The sequence below is a fragment of the Trachinotus anak genome, unplaced genomic scaffold, assembly GCF_046630095.1.
Source record: "Trachinotus anak isolate AG129_WGS33_773 ecotype Australia unplaced genomic scaffold, CSIRO_AGI_Tana_v1 ptg000003l, whole genome shotgun sequence".
NCBI lineage: Eukaryota > Metazoa > Chordata > Actinopteri > Carangiformes > Carangidae > Trachinotus > Trachinotus anak.
Window position 1 is genome coordinate 13,337,002 of NW_027273854.1, and position 14,648 is coordinate 13,351,649.

General features: G+C 43.4%; 1 protein-coding gene across 4 annotated transcripts in view; it reads left to right on the forward strand.

Annotated features, from left to right (window-relative positions):
• Nucleotides 1-862: 862 nt before the first annotated feature.
• Nucleotides 863-14,648, forward strand: part of tnrc6c1 (trinucleotide repeat containing adaptor 6C1) — a 44,918-nt gene continuing 31,132 nt past the window's right edge. For 3 of the 4 annotated variants that reach the window (XM_071473864.1, XM_071473863.1, XM_071473865.1), the window contains exons 1-3: nucleotides 863-978; nucleotides 6,974-7,076; nucleotides 7,788-7,809. In XM_071473864.1, coding sequence (XP_071329965.1) covers nucleotides 7,014-7,076; nucleotides 7,788-7,809 — 85 coding nt within the window. In that variant the 5' untranslated portion in view covers nucleotides 863-978; nucleotides 6,974-7,013. The remainder of the gene's footprint in view (nucleotides 979-6,973; nucleotides 7,077-7,787; nucleotides 7,810-14,648) is intronic. The other variant, XM_071473866.1, reaches the window with a different exon arrangement.

Consider the following 14,648-nt stretch of genomic DNA (forward strand, 5'->3'; position numbering starts at 1 on the left):
CCAGCCAACAAATGAAAGTGTGGTGGAAAAAAATAATTCTTTATTCTTATATCTTTTCTTTCAGTACCTACCAGCAATTCCTAACAATATAATTTATCAAATTAATGGGACCTGAACCCAGACAAGCAGCAGAAATAGATGAATAGATGAATATATGGATGGATCAACCAATGAAAAGTGATTAATACATATGTGATTAATACATTTAAGATTTAGGTTTTTACTGAAATTTTAATTTTTGTCCATTCTGTGCTGATGATGTTTCCAGGTTCTGCATCAGCATAAGTGACGGTGGACTGAACCCACTTCTAGCTGGGTGTCTCCTGACAGTCGCAGTCACATACAAAGACATTTTGCAGCTGACATTACTGCCTAGGAGGAAATATTTCAGGCTATTGCAAGCTGAATTGAAGACTAACTGAATTTAAAAGCTTTTTCAAACTTTTCGAGACCCGCAGATGCCCCCGTGCCGTCAGAAACTGTGCCCTCTGTTGGTGCAAAAACACAGTGCAGGTTTCACGCCGCTCAAACCGCAGGCAGCTGAAACACTGAGATATTTATCCCCACAGGACAAAATCACTTTTCACAACTCGGCTTGTTGACTTGTCTCCTTACTTGCTTTCTTCTGTCGGTGCATGTCGCTGAGGGAGGGGTGGGGGTGGGGGGGAGGGGGGCATCAGCTAGAGCGCATCGGTGCAGAGAGGGCAGTGATGGAGGGGCTGCAGTTGTCATGGAAACGCAGGGGTTGGCGCATTTGGGAGGGAGGTAGGGTGGAGGGAGGGGTGTGTGTGTGTGTGTGTGTGCGTGTGAGGGGGGGGGGCGTTTGTTTTGTTATTGAAGGTCACGTGGCCAGGTGAGGCTCCGCCCCCCTCCCCCCGTTACCACCGATTCAACCGTCTCAGGCTCCTGCTCCGGTCAGTTACTACAAAATGGCTGCAGAGGCTCCGCCGCCGCCGAGGTCCCGCTGAACGCTTCACGGTAGGATTCATTACTGCTGCCCCGCGCCCCGCGCCTCGCTCCCCGCGCCTCGCTCCCCGCGCACCGCGACGCGGATTTGCAGCTCGCAGGAAATGTGCGGTGGCAGCTGGGGAGGGAGTGAAAATATTTTCGGCTCAGCCCACAGTGTTTGACATCAGTGTTGTCTTTGCTGCGAGTGCTCTTTATCGCGATATGTTTTTTTTGTTTTGTTTTTTTTTTTTTTTTTTTTGGCCAGTGCACCGGTCGCTGACCTTAGCACGGGTTTTGTAGGCTTCCTCGACGGTCAGATCCGTGCTAACTTGAACTAGTTGGCCCGGCCGGCTGCACGGTTCAAATGATTCAAGGGCACCCTGTGCTGCTGCTGGGCTCGGCGGGCTTGCTGTTGCACTGGTGTGTAGGAGGGTTTGCATGGATGTTGTTGCAGCTCAGCTCTCCGTGCTGCAGGAGGAGAGCTGCCCGGACCTAACATGCATCAGCTGACTGGCTGTAAACGCATTAGCAAGCCGAGTTCACCCGCTGCGCTCGGGTCCACACACGGCTGCTTTCCAGTTGCACTTACTGAGAATATTTGTCGCCTGTGCATCTTTATCCATCCATCCATTCACCCAGCTATCGAGCAGCTAGTACTATGGGAACTGTTGGCCTTTACTTTAAAATAAATATCGGCCCTGTGGCTTTTTTTTTTTTTTTTTAATGCAGAAATCCAAATGCTGAGATTAGAGACTTATATCTTGACATAACCTGTAGCAGGACTTCTTAACATTTTCTAATCTGTATCTGTTGGAAATGTAAGTTCTCAGCCCAGCGTTAGAGCTGTGTAAACCTTGACACACAGTGCGTCTGTTGTTGCTTCCTGTATTCCCTTCACCACCATAGAGACAGACAGCTCTGCCCTGCTCCTGCTGCTGCAGCTTGACATCCTGCAGGGGCACACACTCTTCATGGAGAGGGAAGTGTGTGTAGACGGGGAATGCCAGCACCCTGATGCATGTAGAGAGCAGGCTGACGTAAGCTTTGAGGCCCGCTGGCAATACTGATGTGTTGGGGTCCCGAATTTGGGTCTGGGCCTGGCAAGGGATGAAGCGGTGGTAAAGGGAAGGGGGTGGAGGTCTTTTCTGTCCCTGCCGGGTCAGGGGCCCCAGTCAGCACCCAAGCCTCTGAAAGAGGCAGTGTGTATTCACAGAGAGGCGCCAAAGGGGGCTTGATAACAAAAACAGGCCACTAAATACTGTGATTACGATACAGCTTAGGTCATAGCCCCTTTTGCAGTTTAAAACTCTCGATGGGCTTTTACTTAGCGCTGGACTAGAGGGCTGAAGGGCATTTTGCCAGATTGTGTCATTTGGTTTGGCGGGTTGTTTGGTGTCACTGATCAGATGCTTAGTTGGAGTCCTCAGTGGAAATGATGAGCTTGCATTCTGTGAAAAGCAGTTTTTTTGCTGTCAGTGAAATAAGTTTTTGTTTAAATGAAAAAAAGTTGCTAGCTCCGTGGATCCTGTGTTGGTTTTTGATTGCTGGGTATGAAGTTGGTCATTTTTTTTGGACAGATTACCCGCTACCCAGATTTCTCTGTAAGCCCTCTCTGACATTACATTACTCCACATAGAGGCTTGTTTTTTAATTTTTTTTTTCTTCATGAAGACAAATGTGGAACTGGATTGGAGTTTAATAAGACATTAGTTAGGGATGTTCTTTGAGCTCCTCGACTAATAAACTGTCAACCGGGCTTGTGAAAGTGTTCCCACTACTTTTTGGGGCAGACGACTGACACTGGGACTGGAGGCAGCACTGTTGGAGGGTGGCCATGTAAGTTATTTTAGGGTCTGTTCAGAGCACCAGGAGTAAAGCATAAGTTTCTTTTTTTCCTTGTCGTTAGCCCAAGTCAGAAAAGCATTAACGTGACCACACTGAGAATAGCTTCAAGTACTTAAGAGACTGCAATCCTCTTTGCAGAGCACAAGGACTTTGTCAGTGCTTACCCAGCAGTTTTTAAACCTTCACACATTTTGAGAGCTAGTAATGACTGCTCGGCCTTTTGCTTTTTGCTATTTATTTATTCATTTATTTATTTTAGTGGCATGTTTGAGGTTGTGCATTTGAGAACCTCCTTATCGGTGTAGCGTATGTTGATATTTTTCAGGGCTAGAATAAAAAACAATGTTGCTCAGAGGTGCAATTGCGCAGACGAGCAGGGGAGCTGCACATTCTGCCGTAACTGTAGCGGCTGCTGCTGTGGTTGCTAGCAAGCGTTCTCCCAAGGGCTCGCCGTGCTCTTGTTTGGCTCGAAGCGATGGCATTCCTGGCTCTGTGCCCAGCGACTGCCGTCTAGCACCCCTTCCCCCATCTCTCACACACACCCACACTCATACACACACACACACACACAAACACAAACCAGCCCCATCAATCGTAGCCCCCTCATCTTCAGTGCGGGGCACATTCATATGCCCACAGCAGTACCAGTGGCTGTGACAGTTCACCTTGCACACATCGAGTCTCCTTCCTCTCCATCTCTGCGCAATTTTTCGACCAACTTTACGCCTGCTTTTATTAGTCTGTCCCCGCTCTCGCCCCAATCCGACTGTTTTCCTTTTTTTCCTTTTGCCTTCCTTTGTCAGCAGAGCGAGCGTCTGGTTTTAAGAGGGACACTGAGCTCTAATCCTGTTGTTCTGACAGGAGGGTGTAATTCCACAACACAGCTGAGCTCATTGGCCTGCGTCCTTCATATCGACACTCGCCGTGCTTCCCCGCTACAAATGGCTGCTCATGATGTAGCTCAGCCCGCTACTACAAGTAAACATCAAATCAAAAAAGGCATTGGTGTAGTCTGTCCTGTGTGATGTTATTTATTTATAGACTAGACTTTGTGTTATCATTATTAATGTTCTAATTTACATTTGAAAGAGGGGCTCCTCGAAAATGGATTTATTTCAAAACGTCGTCCCATGATGTATGGGGGATTAAGCTGCGTGTTCTGCATATCCACATAGTGCTATTATATTACCAGAGGTGCAGCAGCATCCAAGTTGGCAGGAGGTACCACTTCTGCATCCTCACCATTAGTCAGTACTCAGTCCAAGGGACACACATCTGTCCAAGACAGGCAGATGTTTGGACAAGGAACGGCAGCTCTCACTGAGGGAGACTCTCTCCGTCCTGCTCAGGGACCGAATGTTTCTTAAACTGAAATCATTTTGACGCTTTGCTCGGCACTCAGTGTCCTCATACGGGTTGGAGGCCGACAGCAGCTCACATTAACTGGAGCATCTCTCTTATCCTCTGATCCTTCATAACACAGGCCTAATGAGTCTTTTGAAAGGAGCAGCGCCCGCTATATTTAGAATGGCAGCTGCACCAGCAGGTTCCATATCAGCCTGTTGGAGGTAAAAATAAGTGTTTATGATGTGAATTGGTAGAGGGATGGACGTTTTTGTGGGAAAGCAAATTCCAACAGCCCGATCACAGCACCACAATTTGGATTACAGCCTCAACCTATCATGCAGCTCCTATTCGTTGCTGCTGTTTTGACCCGTCAGGCTTGGGGTGATGCGAGATTGACTTAGTTCACTGCACACATTGAAGATGTGTGCTGAGCTAGTCAGTGTGATCTTGTCTAAAAATAATACAGCTAAATTGATACTTCCGATACTTACTTAGTGATAATATTTTCTGTTTTTAAAAACAAATTACAAATAAACAAATAATCTGTCATTGAAGTGAAAATTTTAAAAGCTGGGCAAAATATTATTAACAAGGGTCAGAGGTTGTTTTTTGTTTATTTGTTAGTTTTGGTTGATTGGGCAGACAGTTAATGCAGCACAGCCACATCTAAATCTAAACATGATTTGCTCGTCATTGGCCATTTGAAATGATGCAAAGACAGACTTTCTACTAACAGTGTAATATAATGTGCACAGAAAGCAGAAGGCACAGGCTTCCCCCAGAGAAAGGGAACACTAACTCTAACCCTTATATGTACGTTGGCCCCTAGCTCCAGTTTGATTCCTCACTTACAGGACTGGGTAGCAGTCTCTCCAAATGTGATGGCAGCGTTAAAGTGGATATAAAGAACAAATATGGTGGGGTCTGATGTTTGAGGAGAACAGGAGGCTTCCCCATAGTCACCCTGTGTCGTCTGTTTGCTAGTTGACCGCTGCTTCTCTGAGACAGTGGCAGCAGCTGCTGTCATCAAGTTCACAAAGCATTGCTGCACGAGATCAGATTGGAAAATCTACTTTTTCAAATTTAAATCGGTCACAACCCTTTGTAATTTATCATTTATCAAGATCAGCATGGCTCCTCTCAGCCATATAGAAAACGAGTGACTCACTGTATCCAACTTTGAAACTAGTATTAATTATCTTGAATTACTCAGAAATTACTCAACTCGTTTTTGCTGAGATGGCCTGTACAACAGAAAATGCCCTTTTTTGAAAAAGGGTAAAGATTTCTTGATATTCCAAACATACTGTATGTCCAACGTAATTCAACACGGCCTCTTCTTCTAATTCATTTGTGGCACCGTCTTAGAAATAAGACGATATATCTTACTGAATTGAGATGATCAATCCTGATGTGTTTAGATGGTGCCCAGTGATTTCTTGGTTCTTTACTTGTTATTTATCCTATTTTCTTAAAGGGGAGGAAATGTTGTTATCCTACATTTTTTTTATATACAGTCGCAACAATTAGTTGATTAATTGGTTAGTCAATCAACAGAAAATTAATCAGAAATGAATTTGATAATAAAAGCTTAAACGCCAAAAATGGAATTTTCTTAGCACTGTAGTTGTTGTTTTCTTTTCAACTTTTCATAAATGTTCCTACACAGTTTTGGTTTGGTCAAACAACAGCAGTCAGGAAAGGGGAAAAGAACACAGTTTTTATTGTTGAACCCTTTCCCGAACCGTTCTCTCATGACGAGCTCCAAAGACCCGACTGAAGTTGTTGAACTGGAAGCTCAGATTTGTACTTTAACGCGTGGCTCTTGTCCAAGTTCGTCTTTCCTCTCAGTTTTCCAATTCCATTATTGGACTTCCTCAACCAGACTGATCTCAGCGTATTGCTTATGGGCGCTGTCTGTCTCCACCTGACTGCTCACCAGGTCCTCAGGGAGCGCTTGTTGCCAGGCAATGGCACACACACCGCTGTCGCCTGCAGCAGCATGGGCTTGTCAGGAGAAAAAGGCTGATGGTTTTATGTACGATCTCACGTTTAAGGTTCAAAGAAATTGATTCCAGTGTATATATTTTTCCAAGCCTGTTCTTCTTCCATTAGTCCTTGAAGAACCTGGTAACTGGCTTTTATTTATTTATTTATTTGTTTGTTTTTCTGCATAGAGAATTGGGATTGACATAGACTAGCTCTGAGCTAGATGCACTTACATATGAAACAATGGGCCTTTGTCAGGTGGTTTTCAGCTTGTGTGTGTCTGTTGTGAACAGGTTTCCTCTCTGGACTGGGTACTGAAGGTGGAGTTGGTTTTAGAGAGTTTGTCAAAAGATGAAAATTGGACATACCAACTTTTTTTCTGCGGTCTGTCCCGACATTAGTTGTGTGGGGATGTGTTGCTCTGGCTGGGTGTGGAGACTGAAGAATGGGGGCTCCTTCTCATTGGTCCCCACTATACTAGACCTGTAAGGCCTCCTTAATGGTTTCCAGAACCAACCCCACCACTAAGACCACCAAACTAAAGCACATGGTTTAAAACATCACAGTTTTTCACAGAAATATGCAGCTTAAGAGTGAAATGTAAAACAAACCCACATTCTTCTGTCTGGGGGTTGTATCACTAACACACATGTGATTTTGTGTTTTACAACAGCAGACAAAACACATTTTACCTAGGATAACAGCAACTGAACAATGCAACTAAATGAATGTAAAGAAACTGCAGGTGTTCGCCTGCTGAGGTGCAGTACCTTTCTCATTAGCTGGCGTTTGGTTTTAAAACCATGTCCATCTCTCTCTCTTTCTGTTGCTCTTTGAATTTAAGCTGTGAGAAGAAGCCAAACACACGAGAAGAGAACCATTTGATGGAAGATAAGAAAAAGAAAAAGCAAGAAGAGAAGAAAAAGAAAGAAGCCGCTCAGAAAAAGGTAAGCTTGTGGTCTCTTGTGACACTCATACTCATCTTTTAGCTTTAATTATGTCTGCCTACTGTTTCACCAGAGCAAACAGGTGACATACTGTAAGCCTCATTTCAGTGTTGTTTCATGTTTGTCCAACATCCCCCGGGTAATGAAAAGACCCGGGCAAAATTTCCACTTCCTTTTTTCTTGGCCAATCACAGACGAGGCTGCCTTAAAGCCCTCTGCGCTATTTTAAATGTTAGGTGGTGCACAACCAAGCGTGGCTGTTTAGTGTGCTCAGGTGTTTTCTCTGCAGTTACATCACACCGATCACATGCCCATTGAGCACATGCATTCTGTCGTGTGTTTCCACAGGAAGCGTTAACCAGAACTTTATGCCGTTGTTATCCCCGTCGTTACCCTGCACCCCCTCACTTCTGCCCCTCCTCTTCACTGTTTCCTTCAGTGGCTCTGTTTTCAGTGTTGGCTTAACAGGTTAGCCTGCTGTTCTCAGTACTATGCAGTCTGTATCCTTGAGCCTTTTTGTCAGCGCTGATAAAAAAGTATGTATCGTACCTCATGAGAGGAGCATTTGTATTATCTATTTTACTCTCCAGCTACAGGCCCAATGAACCCTTTCACCCCACTGAGCAGTAGGAATGAGCATGAACCTCTTTTAACAGATGAGCAAAAGATATTCTTTCTATTGCTGATATATTTTTTTTCTCATTTTTTCAGGCCACAGAACAGATTACCAAAGGTGAGTTAAAGCTACTTGTATTTAACTTGTTTAATTAATGTATTTTGCACCACCCATATAAAATTGGTACTTCAAACTATTCTTAATTAAGCTGGTTTCCTGCCTGCAAGGGTAGCTCTTCTTTTGTTTAGTGTCACAAAGTGCTGCACATGCAGTAACACCAGGTTTCTCTGTGTGGGCAGGTTTGTCTGCCGTGAACCTTGCCATGAGTTTGTGCGATGATGTTTTCAAACAGGAGGGAGGGTCATTTTGTCAGTGTGTTAATTTTTGTATATCCTTACTCAGTAAGTGTGTGCAGGATTTCCTTTTTTGCCACTGAGACTCCATTTTTCCTCTGCCCACTGCTGTGCAATTTGTGTACGAAAGCATACAAACATCTTTAACTGAGAACATTAGCAGCAGCCAGGTGGTCCAAAGCTACCTGAGCCAAAATGGAGGCCAGGTGCCCATACAAGACTAATAAGGAGCGTGGGGATGTTACAGCTGCTCCTCAGGCCTCCCTATGGGCTCCTCAGGCATACCTAGGAGGGTAGAGGTGAAGAGAAGAAAACAGAGTGAAATCACCACCAAACGAACAAGAGAAAGAGAGGTGAATAAAGTTGAGTAAAAAGTGACTTTTGGAAGACTTTTTTGCTTAGCTGGTGGCAGACCCCCTCCCTTTGCCAATATTCCTAACAACCAGAGAGACGCAGGTAGGCAGAGCCCGGGAACAGATCTCCTTGTCGGTATAAGCAGGCAGATGAGAGACGAACTTAACGTCATGCAAGCGACAGACCGACAGAATGGACGCCCAATTACACATGAGCGTCTTTGTGTTTTTGTGGCCAAAGCTGTGCTCAGACAAATGTGTGTGTCATTTTCTTAGCTGATTTGGTTTAAACCAGCAAAAAGGAGTAAGTTGACTTGTGTTCTCCTCTTGTGGCTGCATAAAACTGTGAACTCTGTCGTCAAGGGTCAGCGCCTTGACCTCCCACTCTCTCTCTGAAGGATGAGTTAATGAGACTGTACTGTCACAGAGGTGCCCCTTCCTTCACCTTATTCCTCTTGTCTGAGTCACCCTCAGCCCTTCACAGTTTGCTGCACTAATGAATGTGATCTGGGTTAGCTGTGTTAGTATTCTCTTTGTCTCTTATCTACTTTGTGTTGTTTCGCTGTATCTGCAAATTGACCTATATACTCCGCTTTTCTCCCCATCTTCAAACTAGGCTGTGATTTGCACAATTATTCTCTTGGCTGGAGCTCATAACGGCAATGTGCCATGACCTCAATTTACTGTGATCTTCACTCCCGTTAAATGTCAAATTTGACTTTAAAGCACACTGTACATATTTGTGTACTCCATTGTGCCCATATTCATCATCTCCAACCGCATCTGCAGTTTTCTGCTCCGACTGTTCTCGACAAAAGAAGCTTATACTAGAGAGTAAGAGTTATAAGATTTTAATTGAAAACCTGTTAGAGGGTAGAAGGATCTCTTAACTCAATTTTTTAAATGTTATTGTGATGCCAAATGTGTGACTGTTATTTTACACTAATGACTAAAGACTAATGGTTCAGCCACCATAAAATATATCATAAAAAAGAAAAAATCTGACAATAAAAAAAAAAAAAAATCACCTTTTTGATAAAGTGATCAATTGACTAATCAACTAAGGGAGACAGATTGTCTGTGATACTAATACAGGGTACACCGGGAACTAATTAGGAGAACAAGGCTAGCTTGGAGGCTGAATAAACAGGCATCCATACACAGGAGATCTTCAGAAAGATCCCGAGCACCATAGTAACGCTTCACCACCTCCTGTCTGGTCTAGAAGAGAGGCCCACCCTGGGACCAACAGGAGGAAGGAGCAGAGGGAAAAGGTAGCAGCAGAAGGTGTGCTGTGAGGAAGGAGTTGGGATCAATTGCTGTGGTTACGTTTGTGCAAAGTGCAGGGAGGCGGCTGCTGAAAAATTGTGCCTTTAGGTTGAATTGAGAGAGCTGGAAAAAGGCATGTGAGAGCAAAAGAAACAGACGGAGCTGCGTGAAACTGTGAGAATGCACTCTAGTTTCCTGTTTGCCGGCACAGCTGAGGGGGCCCTTTTGTAGGATTTTTTTTTACTGGCTCGTTTCTGTGACATACACTCTCTCTCTCTCTCTCTCACACACACTCTCCCAGTCCCCTGATGTGACTGGCAAACATCAGCAACATATGAACATCGTGTGCCTCTGCAAACACACAAATATGGTTTTACCTTACTACTCACAAGTACTTCACAGACCCCTCTGCCCCACTGGCCCACACTGACAGTGTTGTGAATTTCATTAGCAAATGCAGCGCATTCGCCTCCAAATACCAAAATACCTGTGAGAGTGCTTTCACACCTAATCCGTTTTATATACTCAAACTTTGGTGTGTTAGTGCAGTTCGTTTGGGCTGGTGCGAAAGCTGAACATTGAACCCCGGTGCAGAACACACAGCTGAACCGAGACCGCCTTAAAAGAAGCGTCTCAGTCCACTTCCAAGTGAATTCTTCACTTTGTTTGTTTGTGGTTTTTAAGCAAAACAGACCAACCACAGTAGATGGTAGATATATGATTTTAACATGATATGATTTCAAAACCTCAACTACTAATAAATCCCTTTGCCGATCATGAACCGTTCAGGAAGTTATTTTATTAATGAACTGTATAGGTGATGTTTATGCAAATCATTCGGCAACCAGGGCAACATGTATGTAGGTCAACACATGACTTATCAGGAGTTTAGAAACAAAGTAACTACTCAGTAACCATGCCCCTGTCATAGAACTGTAAAAGATGCCTTTCTTTATGAAATGAGCTTGAGAAGCATTGTCAACCAGTAATGCACATTATCAATTATCTTCCTCTTGAACTCTATGTGACACCAGAGCAGATAGATAAGCCAGAATTAGATTTTCCCCTGTGGGCTGATGATGTAAGAGGACAGGCACCAAAATCAATGAGTAACCTGTCAGTTTTGCTTACAGTGCTTTGTACATCTGTTAAAAAAAAAAATCTTAAATTCAGTTTCCTGGAAAAAAAAGGGCCTTATTGAAAAGTCAATTTACAATTTACAAAATCAGATATTTTCTCTTGCCTGCCACAGTTCTAAAATGTTTTTGGATCTGATTACAGACATTATACACTTGTAAACTAAAAGTGAGATTTTTGTGGCATTGCTTTTATGCAAACAGGAAGCTGTACAGTCCTTTTTTGTGGAGTTTGAGTCAGCATCATCAGGTCTGTATCAAGCACTGTAGCTGCAGCTGCAGTAGCTTGGAAGCTCATCAGCTCAGAATGTCAAGATTTAAGCAAAGACTGAAATGAAGTTAATTTCACTAAAGGAATCTTCTCTTTAGCAAAACCTTTGTGTGTGTGTGTGTGTGTGTGTGTGTGTGTGTGTGTGTGTGTGTGTGTGTGTGTGTGTGTGTGTGTGTGTGTGTGTGTGTGTTCGCCAGACATGTTGTAACTTTGCAACCTTGAATAGTCAGTTCCTGTGTAATACCACTGACCAGCCCTCCTCAGGAAAGTACCAGATTACAGAGGCATGAGGCAGCAGCCCTGCCACAGCTACTGTGTCCCAGAGCAGAGGCCTTCTGCCATCAACAAACTGTACTTCAATTAATGTCTAAGGGTTAATGAGCTATGTCAATGCTGTGCATTTTTATCCCTATCAAAGGCGGGGGGGCCAAGGTACATACACATCAAGGCGCACATTTACATAGTGCAATAAAAGATAACATTATTATAAAGTAGTGTCAAGGCAGTAATTTCATAACAGATTAATTTGCAGTTTCGCATTCCCTTAATTACGGCCAGCGCTTTGTGTTAGAGAGTCATAAATTGTGATGTGATCAGGGGGGAATTTATACCAGTGTGCCTCTTGTCATCGCCACCGCCTCTTTCACACGTCTTATCCCAAGGAGCACAGTGATTAACTACATTTTAAAGAGCAACAGTGGTGCCGTTGTGGAGTGTTGCACTATAAATTATGCATATGAGCCTATTGCCGGTAAATGTTTTGTGACATCATTATTTTAAAATATAATTAAAGACAACTGAACTGGTCTTTTCAGGGTAAAGTTTCTGGAGCTTGCTGTAATGTGAGCGGTGATGTGAGGGATGATGTATTGGTAATGGAGAGAGGCCAGGTTGTTAAATGTCTAAAAATATATTTTGGACAGATGAACCGTTTTTTCAGCTCTGTAAGGCAGAAAAATATCAAAGAGAGTCCTGCTTAGAATCTGATAAGTCTGAGTGAAACAAAAGTCTTTAACCATTAGGGCATCTTGTACAATATGATAAGATGTTTGTGGCATTTCTCCCACAGAAAGAAACAGCAGCCTTTTCCTGTTTCTGTGTGAGGCTAGTATTGTGGTCTCAAGCTCTTTTTCAGCGACTCATGTTGGCCCAGCAGGCGCTGCACAGGTGAGGAGGACGGGACGTTCCACTCTCTTTCCCACATCACTTCCTCTAAATCATAACAGAGAGTGGAATCTGGTCTGGCTGCAGTTGTTGGCACAAAAGGCCAGGGACATGGCAGTGATGAGTACAGGGAAGCTGTCTGTCTCTGTCCGAGAGCAGCAACCTCGCTCTACTCTGTCAGCCAGCTTTGACTATAACGCGTCTGCAGGTTGATAATGGATCTGTTCAGAAACACTCATTAAAAGATAAGAGTGATTGTTGCTGGCCAGAATAAGGGATGTTGACTCACAAAGTGCTTTTAAATAGCATTTTTGTCTGCGTTGCATGTGTATAGCAAGGGAGGGTTTTCCCTTTTAACCACAGTGTCGTATTTATTCACTTCTAATTAAGCCTTTTAATCTATTTTATGAGGTGTGCTGCTCACATTTTAAAGCCCACAGGAGGAAAGGGATGGAGAACCCTAAAGGCATGCTTCCCTTCCTCACTCTCGAGACGTTGGTACTTAGACATCCGATAAGGATATAGTAATTTCCATGTTTCTGTTTTTACTTCAGACAGAGTAGGGTTCTCTGACAGTTTGGCAGCAACACCAGCTACATGATATACTTGAAATGCAGCGGGGTGGCCTGCATCCTAGAGAATTAAAAAAAAAAATTGATACACATGGATGAAAGGGCTGTAGTCACCTTTTACTCAAGAAAAAGGATACATTTTGTGTTGGTTTATGGATTTGGATTCATTGTGGATAACTAAATCTGTAACTCCCAGATTTTATTTCTTTGAGTGTTATTTTGTCATTCTATTACTAAAAAAAACATGTCTACCAAACTATAGCCCATGTCTGTTGTTTGATAGAGCAGCAATGCCGGTGGCCATGCAAGTGACTATGTTAAGAACAACGCGATGCTCTGTACATAGTTTGTAAAAGCTTCATTCAGGCCTCACCTTGGCCAGTTAAAGGCTCCGCTATGGAACGTTTATAACCACTCAAAAAATAAACTTTTGCCTGCATATCTGCGAACACTCCCCCTAAGAGCAAGGCGATCCACTTGGATGAATGGAAAGCAGAGTCAGCATGGTGCTATTAATAAACCTCTAGGTAGATGTGCACTGATAGTATTGGAATAGGCAACGATCCATCTCCCATGCACTTTTACTCAGGTCTACAGTTGAAGCTGTGCCAGTATCAATACTTGAGAAAAGTGACTTGATCTTTGCATTAAATTCAGTTGAAATGCCTTGAAACATTTGTATGAGCAGCACCTCTTTGTTCAGAAAAAGCCTTGGCTAAGGGTTCTGTGTTACTGCCATGTGGTTTATTTATAAGGTATTGTAGCTTATTATCAGTCATCACTGCTTATATGACACCAATCAGAAGTTTGTAATTTGATGACATCAATACAGGGCGTCATTACTGATTGTTGTAGTATGAGTAGTATTACAAGTATTTTAAATGGTATACAAGTATTTTAAATGGTACTAGTATTGGCCCATTTATTTATGAAAGTGTAAGTTTCTCCTGTGGGTCCTGAGTAGTTGTTTCTGTGCACCTCCACTCGCACACAGAGGAGGATCCTTTATCTTCAGGGTCATGTGGCCTGTTTTTCTGCCTTTACCCGAGAGAGAGACTGAGGGGAAACACTGTCAGTGCTCTCCACCCCTTTCTCCTCTTCTATCTACCTTCAACTCTCTGATATCTTCCCAGACAACCTCCCCCCAACCTCTAGGTCTTAAACAGTGAGGCAAGCATGCTATCATCTTCTCTCTTAGAAAATTAAGACCCCTTTTAAAGTGGAAAATGGGATGTCTTCCTCTGCGTGAAGCACACACAGCCCCAAGGCCATGGTTTGATGTGCATCTTTGATGAAATGGGAATTCTCCTGTGCACCCGCACAGCTGAGGACTGTGTTTTTGCAAATAGGCTGTCAGAGAGAGTGACTCTGATCTCTTTTTACTCTATTTCACTTTTTTTTTTTTCTTCAAAGCGCTGCCTTGTGAGACTTAACAAGGCTTAATAGGCCACACCTTGCCAGTGCCAGAGGTATTCAGTTGTTTGTTTTTGTCTCCTAACCTAGAATCAATCATTGATTTTCATCATCAACATAATTACCTTCGCCAAGAAGGTTGTGTTTTTTCCGTTTGTTTGTCGGATTGTTTGTTTGCGGGATTACACAAAAAGTACTAAACCGATTTGCGCTAAATTTAATGTAGGGATGGAGAATGGACCAGGGAAGAACCTATTACAGTTTGTCGCCAATCCAGTTAAAGGGGCAGATTCAGAAATCTTACGCATTTTTTGACTGTTTCATCAATTTCTCAGAAAATAATAGATGGATCTTGATGAAAAAAAAATCAGACACATTTATGGTGTCGAGACCTATGACTTTGCACAGTTTAATGCTGAACCAGA